The sequence below is a fragment of the Hylobates moloch genome, unplaced genomic scaffold, assembly GCF_009828535.3.
Source record: "Hylobates moloch isolate HMO894 unplaced genomic scaffold, HMol_V3 SCAFFOLD_1, whole genome shotgun sequence".
In the NCBI taxonomy this organism is placed as follows: Eukaryota; Metazoa; Chordata; class Mammalia; order Primates; family Hylobatidae; genus Hylobates; species Hylobates moloch.
Genome location: NW_026652276.1, coordinates 34134287 through 34145205, shown reverse-complemented (window position 1 = coordinate 34145205; position 10919 = coordinate 34134287). Strand labels below are relative to the sequence as shown.

At 46.5% G+C, this 10919-nt stretch overlaps 1 protein-coding gene across 1 annotated transcript in view; it reads right to left on the bottom strand.

Annotated features, from left to right (window-relative positions):
• Nucleotides 1–1180: 1180 nt before the first annotated feature.
• The window catches only part of PLEKHM3 (pleckstrin homology domain containing M3), a 206703-nt gene continuing 196964 nt past the window's right edge, over nt 1181–10919 (bottom strand). The window contains exon 8 of the mRNA XM_032754736.2: nt 1181–7247. Within this exon, the coding sequence (XP_032610627.1) occupies nt 7070–7247 (178 nt within the window). The 3' untranslated portion in view covers nt 1181–7069. The remainder of the gene's footprint in view (nt 7248–10919) is intronic.

Here is a 10919-nt window from a genome sequence, read left to right as displayed (position 1 = left end):
GTGTGAGCAGATATAAGAAAAAATGGCATAGACCTGACCCAGGAGCTAGAGAACAAGTTGTGCAGAAGTTTTTTACGTCACCATGTTCAATACTCTCCATTTGCAACCTAAGCATTTTCTCTCCTTAAAAAAATATATATATACATATATATATATTTTTGAGACAGAGTCGTGCTCTGTCGCCCAGGCTGGAGTGCAATATATATATATATATATATGTAGTTTTTTTTTTTTTTTAAGAGATGAGGGTCTTGCTATCTTGCCCAGACTTGTCTTGAACTCCTGGGCTCCAGTGATTCTCCCACCCCGGCCTCCCAAAGAGCTGGGATTATATGTGTGAGCCGCTGCGGCCAGCCACTTTCCCTCCTTTGACCATTCCTTCTTTTAGCTACTATTCCTTTTTTTTTTTTTTTTTTTTGAGACAGAGTCTCGCTCTGTCGCCCAGGCTGGAGTGCAGTGGCGCAATCTTGGCTCACTGCAAGCTCCGCCTCCCGGGTTCACGCCATTCTCCTGCCTCAGCCTCTCCGAGTAGCTGGGACTACAGGCGCCCGCCACTACGCCCAGCTAATTTTTTGTATTTTTAGTAGAGACGGGGTTTCACCGTGGTCTCAATCTCCTGACCTCGTGATCTGCCCACCTCGGCCTCCCAAAGTGCTAGGATTACAAGCGTGAGCCACCGCGCCCGGCCCTGGCTACTATTCCTAAGAAACAGATTTAAAATATATATCTTCTAGGGTAGGCTAGTAGCTATTCACAGTAAGATTCTACTTCTTTTTTTGTTTGTTTTTTGAGATGGGTCTCACCATATTGCACAGGCTCCTGGGCTCAAGCAATCTACCTACTTCAGCCTCCCAAATAGCTGGGACTGTAGGCACATGCCACCATGCCCAGCGTAACAGTAAGATTCTGATAGGTGACCAAAGCTAGAACCTAGGCCTCTAGCAGCCAAAGCCTAATTTGATGGCTCAGTGGACACACAAAGTTAATTTGATAGCTCACGCCAAACAAAGAGACATTTTTATCACAATTTATCTAAGAGGCTTTCCACTTATTTGGAAAACAGGTGGCAAAATAAAAAGAAAACCTTTGAAAGGTGAAGGATAAGAAAATCCTTGTGTTTGTGTAATTTTGAAGCTGAAAAGGCTAAGTTCACTGACTTTACAGATTCAATTCTGGATGGCTGGTTTTTATTTCTCTACCCATTGGCCTTGGTAACATCATGACATTCCCCTGAGTTTGGTTAATGAAAGCAAACAAACAAATAAACAAAAAGCGATTTAAGAACAGCATAAAACAAAGTGAAAACATTATGTGGTTGCATCTTTTGTATTTCCTGGCAAAAGTGCTAATGGCACTAAGAAGCCAATGTTTGTACCATTCTACTTTAACGATGTGTTTCCGACATGATTCCCTTTACTCCTGAGGTTAAGGCACACCAGGCTGAACAAAGTGAGAGTTCTGACATGCATCATGGAATGCATAGGCTCCAAGAGCATCTATATGAAGAGTAGCCAGCAGGGAAGAAGCAAAGGGATCCAGATTTAGTTGAAGGGTCCTGCAGACTTCAAGTGGTTCAGACTAGACTAGAAGCACGAGACAGTACTACAAGGCACTCCTACGGGGACAAGAGACACAAGGGAAGGCCAACATGGAGAAGGAGCCACAGGCCCCAGCCATCCTCTAGCTGGTTTATTAGCCATGAGGCCCGCCTCTGGGCTGGGGCTCAGAACTAGGGGCAAGGAAGATCCGGGGAAAAGAGAGAGGCTGGTTTGCAGCTTCATGGCCAATAGGAGGGAGCCCTCCTAAGAGTTAGGAGTTGCTGTGAGTTGCCATAGATGCCTGAATCTTCTACCCTGGGCAACAACCAGCTTCATTCAACGTCTGGAACTTCATTCAAAGTCTTGTCTTTCTAACAAGACGAGCAGCCAGTGGCTTCTCTTTTCACAGGGAAAATCCAAAGCAAAACAGCAATTGTCTCACTTGAGTTTAGCAATGCTTTCCATCACACCAGCGGCCACTTTATGAGGACAGTGCCACAAAACATGATCATTTGGAGCTTACTTTTTTTTTTTTTTTTTGACATGGAGTCTTGCTCTGTTGCCCAGGCTGGAGTGCAGTGGCGCAATCTCGGCTCACTGCAACCTCTGCCTCCCGGGTTCAAGCGATTCTCCTGACTCAGCCTCCCAAGTAGCTGGGATTATAGGCATCCACCATAACACTTGGCTAATTTTTGTATTTTTAGTAAAGAGGGGGTTTCACCATGTTGGCCACACTGGCCTCAAACTCCTGACCCCAAGTGATTCACCCATCTCAGCCTTCAAAGTGTTGGGATTACAGGCATGAGCCACTACGCTCAGCCTAATTTTTTAAATTTTAGTATAGACCTGATTTTCACCATTTTTGGCCCAGCTGGTCTCAAACTCCTGACCTCAAGTGATCCGCCTGCCTTGGCCTCCCAAAGGGCTGGGATTACAGGCGTGAGCCACCAATCCTGGCCAAGTGGAACCCACTTTAAATAAAACTGACAACTACCGGCATGCTTAGGAGGGTATCCCATACTCTTGTCTTTTACTTAGAGTTTAACAATGACTTGGATTTTCCCTCAGCCATGCACCCATTAAAACACACTAAGGAAAGACCCTTGAGTCAGAGATTTTTTAATCCAATGAAATTAGAATCATCTACCAATAAGGAGACTGCTGGGTGCTAGACTTAACTGTTGAAACACCGTTCCACATGACAGTAATCAACACTTGTCTGTTTACATTAACTGAGCAGAGCTTAGTCACCCGTCCCTAGATTCGACCTCGAGCAGACAGCTCTACTTGACTCAGGGTCGGAAGAGTGGTACAAGGTGTGCAACATATGAAGCTCCTAATGCCTGTCACTAACAAGCGACACGGAGGCAGGGGAAACGGAGAGTGCCGCTACCGATTCAGGTCACGCCAAGGAGGGAGGCTCTTTCAAGGTCTTGCTCCAACTTCACATTTTCACATTATTTCAGAGTAAAAAGAAGTGGTGCAGACAACTCAAGAAATAAAATGGGCAAAAATTATACACATCTCTATTTACTAGGAGAAGTAAAAAAATAAAATAATCCCTGTGTTGAAACCAGGCAGTATTGGGATCAGGAGGTGAAGATGTTTCATAATCTAGTGATTTCAAGAGAGTGTGTCAGATCAATGGAGATGAATAATTGTGCACACACGAGCAACAGCACTGGCTTGACTCTAAAGGAGGACCAGAATGCGTCTCTACTTCCTCTGCTAATGCCCCTCTGCAGAAAATGTTCAGTGTGCGTGGCATCGTGCTAGTCCCACCTGGATATATTTATTAATTTATGGACGGCCTTTTTTAGCCAATGGGTAGAGAACAAACTCCCAGGTTTGGAAGCCAAGCCTCTCTGAGGAGGCACAGAAAAGAACTATCCGATGTCCATGTTCAGTGTGTACACACAACACACAGAGACAAAAATAGAGGCCAGGCTCCGTCAAAGGACGCACTCTAGCTGAGCAAAGGCTGCATTCGGCAACTAGGGTGGTGTAAACACCTCGGATCTCACTGCAGCCGGAAGGAAGTCACAGCATAGTCCCTTTTCAGGAGTCTGAGGGATACCACTTGTGTCACAAACCACAGATCCCAAGTATTAGACGTATTCCCTTCTTGGTGGAGGCCTACTCTAGAAGAATCAAAAAGCGATGACCCTCTCAGTGAATCCAATGTTAAAGCTCCTAACTAGGTGACCCTTTAGCACTACAGACGTAAAAATGACTATAATGCACTCCCTCGAAAAGGCAGTGAAGCAAAGGGGGCCGCTGAGCGTTTACATGGTTTTCATATAAAGAGGCTTTTAACTTTGGAAAAAGCGGGCCTGGAAAGAACACTACTCCCACTCCAGTTGACTGCTTTTTAAGTACTTTGTGGCCTTCCTGCCGCGGTGCAAAATGAGGTCTATTTTAGGAACTGGCTTCTTTACTGCGGGGTTAGATGCCAACATTTTACCAGGGTTGGACGATCTCACACATGAGTTTCTGGCACTTTTAGGAGGGATTTCCTCAAGTGATACACTAGGGAATGAACCTTTCAGCAAAAAGAGGTTCCCTGGAGTCAGTTGCCAGCTCCAGGAGATTAATTGGCCATTTTTTCATAGTTTTATGTGTAAGATATTTAATATGGGATGAAAAATGGAACACGAGGAAAAGCAGGTATTAGTTTGGTTTGAAAGAGGTGGTAATCCACAGATTTGCTTTTGTTTCGACAGTTTCTAAGCAGTGGAACAATTACCTAACAGTGCACCAAGTAATTTGTTAGAGTTGAAAACAGTAAGGGCGTTCATGTGCGCCAAGGCATTCTGGGCTGAAAACAGCAATTCTGAATTTTCATGGCAGACCCAACTCCTAAGCTGGCTCCACTCTGTCCTATCAGATTTTGGTGGTGGTGGCAGAGAATGTCATAGGCCTGTGGCTGGCACCGACCAAGCTGTCAGGGTTGTATGAAAAGGAGAGGAAACAGGAGTGCTGGACATGGACCCAGCTCTGGGTAGCTCATCGTGATAACACATCGATTTTTTGTTTTCCTTTTGAAAATAAGCAGAAAATGATGTGGGTGGAAAGTCCTCCTTAGGAGTTCACAGGGACTGCTCGTATTTAGCAGGGCCCTCTAAATGGGGACTGGTGAAAACAAGTATGTTTTGAACAGGGATCCAGAATTTTGCCCTTGATTCTCGGCAGGTATGACCCTGGGTGCCTGTGAGCTAGGAGAGGAAATTCTGTACGCAGGGCAGACATGTTACAAGGGGAGGAGATGGCCCTGCACTTCAGGTCTCCAAATGCAGTGTGCTAGGAATGGCCTCGCTGACAGTTGGAATCACGGATACATTAATTACAGCGAAGGCAAAAGTAAGCTACAGTGACAGGGAGCTGGGGGCGGAGGGAGAAGGCACTTTGCCATGGGAGCACATCTGTTTTATAATAAGCAGGTCTATAATTCTCTTGTGAAAGATCATGTTCTGCTATCTTCTCTGAGGCTGGAAAATATAAATACTGTATTTTACCAAGGGGAGGAGGAAAGGAGATGATCAAATTTGTTTGCCTGTTGCCAAGTGTTTGAGATTTTCCACTCTTTTTCTTTTGTGTGCAACATTCTCTTTAACTAGAGTGGGGGAAAAGTCAACCTGCTTTCCTAAGGGTAAAAGGCACCGTGAGGCATCTCATGAATAGGGCCCTGGCCTTTTAACAAGTTTTCAAGCCTTGGTTGCGGCTACTGTATAGTCAGAAAATAAATGCATGCATGGTGTTGAGCTATAAAGGTGAAATGTGTGGTCTGGGGCCAAAGGAACTGGTGTGGGTTGAGAGGTAAAATGCTTACATCTAACTGCACAAAAGTCAGTCTGAAATGTCACATCTCTAGATGGACGGAAGTATCATGAGTTGGGGTCTTGGGGAAGCAGCGTGTGGGGGAAAGGAGCAATGGGGTTGAATGTACCAAGTATGTTGTGAGCCACTGATCCTAATAGCAGCAAAACTACTAAACCATGAAGACATAGAAGGCATCTGCTCAGTGCGAAAGATACAGAATCTTCTCATAAAGTCTACTGAGAACTGTTCCATTATAAACGTATTTTCTTCCTCTAGGGAGAGTTAAGGGGAAGGAATGGGAGCTGTCAGGGTCCCAGGGCTGTCCTACCTGCCATTTTGGTCAGTGACTGCCACGCACTCTTCCAAGGGCACTGCAGCGGGAGAACGCTACCTGCCAAATAGCAAAGCAGCTCTCTTTCTTACTCCTATTATTTATTTTAGCACTCTTTGTTTTACTTCAAGGTGGCAATTATATATGTCTGTGTGTGTATATATATTTATTTAAATAATATTAGATCTAATTCATTAATTATACTTGTAAGTCTGTATTTTCTTAATAGTCCAAAGTTGGTATTTTGAAGTTCCACGTTACTCTGATTTTTTAAACAAAAAATGAGAAAGCAAGAATGGTCACATTGACAAAGGTTGAAATGAAAGTGCAAGAAGAACAACGAGAAATAAACCACTTAAAATGAATAGGTAGGAACTGCCTCCACAGGATTCTGAGAAAAGAAACTAAAACGACCCTCTCTGTGCATATACGTACCAGATAGCCTTATCTACCAGGCTGCACGCCGATGTCTTTAACAACCACCCCAGGACATTTCCTCCGGCCAGCAACAGGAAAAAAATCACAGATATCAACCAGGGGCACCCGTTGAAAACTGTTAAGAAAGCCATGTGTACAGCCTGGAAAACACGGTGGAGCGTCACATCATTAGGCGGGTGATGGGATTCGTACCGGCGAACAGACCGACAACACGCAGTTATTGGTCGCAGAGGTTTCTTCTCTTCTCAGGAAAAAAAATTCTGAGATTAACTTCAAAACCAGAACCCATCCCTCCTCATAAATGAGGGTTGTATGCTTTCTGTCAGAGGGGACTTGGCTCCTGTTTCCAGCCATCGGCTCTGCTTACGTGATTCCCTGCCTCCGCAGGAGGAACTGAGGCGGGAGCGCCACGGACACTGGGTCCTGGAAGGACCCAGCAGTCTCTTGTGTTTTGAAGGTTTTCTTATGAAACAGATGATGATGGGTGCCTGCCTCAGTTACCTCAGCCTCTGTGAAGGCTAAAAATAAATAACACAAAAATAACCTAAAGCACTGTTTTGTGCAGGAAATGCTTCCTCTTGTGTCTTGGGTAATAAAATGTCCCAAGAGACAGAAAAAAAAAAAAAGTCTGAACTATAAAGCATTGTGTATACCACGTTTTGTCTGGGAGCAAGCAGCTGAAATTCTTGGCTAAGTGTAATCCAGCTATTGGTAGTTTCTCGAGCCACAGAGGTTCTGCGGATCGTCTGGACAGTGATGTACACAGAGCATACGTACAGGACGTATAGGTATTCGTGTCTATATAAATAAATATATATATCTATATCTAGCTGGAGAGGAGACATACTCTTCTTCCAAAGGGGTCTAACTGGCTAGTTGGGAAGCCGCTCTGGGGCTGATGGATTGTTGATTGGTGAATCCCTGGCCTTCGGGTCAGCTGGAGTCAGGTGTTCTGGTAGGACAGCTCGAACATGGTGCAAGCCTCCTCTAGACTCTCGTCCATGTTCAGTCTCTGCCAGAAAGACTTCTGCTTCTTCTGCAGCTCTCGGCGAACACACCTCGGGCAGGGGACAGACTTTTCTTTGCATTCAGAATGGAAAACGGCTCCACAGCTTTCACACCTGCAAAAGTCAACCATAGATATGATGAGCAAGACTGAAGCCAGCAAGACACAAATGGGAAGCCCTGTGGCCTCGGGTGCAGCTGGTGGCACAGTCTACTGTTCTGGACAACCCTGCCAATGGGAAGAGAGATGACTCATTGAAATGAACTGTTTGCTTTTCCAAAATGCTCAAGGTTGAATTTCACTTGAAAAACATTTTTGCTTTTCTGATCTGAACTAGGGCTTATGAGTGGGGGGGAGTCTGCAGTCACCCAGCAATTCTGGTTATAGTGACAATGGACACAACAGCAGAAGCTCTCCATTGAGAAGGGAGTGGGCAGTGACTCTATGGTGAAGCGACAGAAAATGAGAGGGGAGTGCCTCGTGAAAATGCTCGGCACACCAGTGACAGCCACAGCGTTACATCTGTGGCAAGGTAGCTTTCCACATCAGTTAACACGAGCTAAGTGGTTCTCTGTTAACTAGCTGCCTTTATTTGACAGTTTGAAAAGATAAAATGACACATTTTCATTTTCTGAATGACATCCTGTGGTCTATGAAATCTTGTGGGTTTTTTAAAAGTTAGGAAAAAACTCCTACCTTTGTAAGTCTACCTTTATAACATGAGCATGAACATTAAAGCAGGAGACAGTGGGGAAGAAAACATTTTTCCAACAATATGACAGATATTATAATTTGTAGAGAGGAAACATTCCAGGTGGATGACTCGTTTGTTGTTTGGCTTGGTGGAAGCCTGCATGGGAGTCTGAATAACTTGTTTTTACAGCGAAGTTTTTATTTATTTATTTTTTTGGAGATAGGGTCTCACTCTGTCACCCAGGCTGGAGTGCAGTGGCGTGACCTCAGCTCATTGCACCCTCCGCCTCCTGGGCTCAAGTGATCCTCCCACCTCAGCCTCCCGAGTAGTTGGGACTACAGGCACCCACCACCACACTTGGCTAATTCTTGTATTTTTAGTAGAGACAGGGTTTTGCCATGTTGGCCAGGCTGGTCTGGAACTCCTGACCTCAGGTGATCCACCCGCCTCAGCCTCCCAAAGTGCTAGGATTACAGGCGTGAGCCACTGCATTTGGTCTGCAAAGCTTTTAATAATGAGTAACTGACAAGCTCAAATACAGCTGCTCCAGTGAGTGGTTTGCCGATATGGATTGAGTGAGTTTTCATCCTTCCACGAGGGTAATAGGCAACTTGTACCAAGTCTTAGGAGCCCAGGGAATTGCACCTATGTAATTTTGTTCAGGCTGCAGCATTCAGGGAGGGTCCAGAACTGGACTGGGTTCAAAGAGGGTTGCGAAGGAACCAGTCCCGAGGGCTCAGCCTCAGGCTTCTTTTGCTTTTTCCACAGCGTCTTGAGTTTCAGTGCTGGGTGCAGGATGGTCTTGGGGGCATTATCTCCTAGTCTGCCACTGACTTACCCCATCACCATTCAGGACCCAGAGGGCTTAGTGAAAGGAAGATCTTCCTACCCCCCCTCATACCTTGGAGAGGAGGCAGTGACTTGGATGGAGAGACACTGTTGTGGGGTGGGGGGGTTGAAGGGGGGAGAAAGAGAGAGAGTGTGTGTGTGTGTGTGTGCGTGCGTGTACACCTATTCCAGCAGAGGCACAAGAAGACAGGACTTCCTGCACCCAGCAGCTCTACCCCCAGCTTGGCTCTCTGGGTCAAGTGAAACATACAGGTGGTGAGGCCAGCTAGCAAGGAGCTTCACATCAATTCCTGGCTGTGTGACTGCTATGAACTGAACTGTGTCCCCCTGTTAGTCATATGTTAAACCCCTTACCCACAATGTGACTATATTTGGAGATACCGTGCTTAGGAGGTAATCAAGATTAAATGAGGTAAGCCGGGCGTGGTGGCTCACGCCTGTAGTCTCAGCACTTTGGGAGGCTGAGGCGAGCGGATCACCCAAGGTCAGGAGTTCGAGACCAGCCTGGCCAACATGGTAAAACCCCGACTCTACTGAAAATATAAAATTAGTAGGGTGTGGTGACGCATGCCTGTAATCCCAGCTACTCGGGAGGCTGAGGCAGGAGAATTGCTTGAACCCGGGAGGTGGAGGTTTGCAGTGAGCCGAGATCACACCACTGCACTCTAGCCTGGGTGACAAGAGCAACTCTTAAAAAAAAAAAAAAAAAAAAAAAAAAAAAGATGAGGTCATGAGGGTGAGACCCTGATCCAAGCTCATAAGTGTCCTTAGAAGAAGAGCACGGGGAGCTTGCTCTCCCCAACTCCGCATGCCTCTGAGGCAGCGCACTGTGGGGACATACACACTCCTGCAAGCCAGGAGGAGAGGCCTCGCCAGAAACCAACCCTGTTGGCACCTTGATCTGAAACTTCCAGCCTCCAGAACTGGGGGCAACACACTTCTGTTGTCTAAGCCACTCAGTCTGTGGTCTTCCGTGTGACAGTCTGAGCAGACTAATGACCTTACGCAAGTCACGTCGCCTTTCTGAGCTTCCTGCGCTTCACTGTCCTTATCAGCTAAATGGAGACTACATAGCACCCACCTCCTGGGGTGCTGCAGGCCTCAGGTAACATCATGGATGCAGTGTATTCCCAGGTTCTGGCCGTGGTGGGAAGTGCTTAGCGAACAGCAAGGACTGCTCCGGCCAGGGTGCCCCCCAGGCTGCCTGCTGCCTTCTGTGCAGCTGCATTGCAGCCTGACTTCACCCATGTCACTATGGAGACCTAAGGACATCTCAGTCAACCCCCTCCTTGCCTAGATGAGAAAAGAGACTCCAAGAGGGCTAGGGATTGCCTACTGGGGACGCAGTGAGTTGGAGACAGAGTTGTGACTGGAACCCAGGGCTCCTGGCAGCCTAGCCAAGGCTCTTACCGAGCACCACACTGCCGGGCTGAGGCCTGGCCATCCCAGTAAGAGCAGGGAGCCATCGCATAGGGAAACACAGGGCTTCCAATCAGAACACCTGTGTCAAACCACAAATCCTTTGTAGCTGAGTGACAGTGGGCAAGTTACTACTTAAGTTCTTGGTGCTTTGGTTTTCTCATTTGTAAAATGCTGCTCACGGTGAACCCCTTCCTATTCACTGGGTTGCTGTGAGACTAAAATGAGAAACATACTTGTAAGTGGAAGGACTATGCAAAGGCTGTGACGCCACCCCTCACAGGTGACTCTAGTACCCGTCTCGTTGACACAGGCGCTATCCTGGACATGGCAGGGTCACCTCTAGCATCTTCCTCTTCCCAGCCCCCTCCTCCTTCCAGTGAGGATAAAGGTCAGACCCATGTCTTCTAGAGCCTCTCTCATCTGGGCCAGCTCCTTCCTAGTGGCAATGGCTTTGTCCCCACTGGTCACACCTCTGTAACTTTCTATCACTAAAGTGACACTAATGGTAGCTTTATCATATAAATTTCCTCCTTCCAGCCCCCTTTCCCCTGCTGGGTTAGTCAGTGATTTATACACCTAGGGATGTTGCCCCAGCGCAGTGATTGATAAGGAGGAAAAACCCTGGGTTCCTTCAGTACCACTCCCTTATCTCTGCTGATACCAGGCTCCAGTGAGTGAAGAGATTGGGTCTTATCGGATATTTCTGGTGCAGCAAACACCCATGGGGTGATGGAAGAGCTGAGCGCACCTGCTCTTTCTAACCAAAGGTCAGTAACTGAACACAAAGCACGAGATAAAAAAAAATTAATGATTTCAAAATAG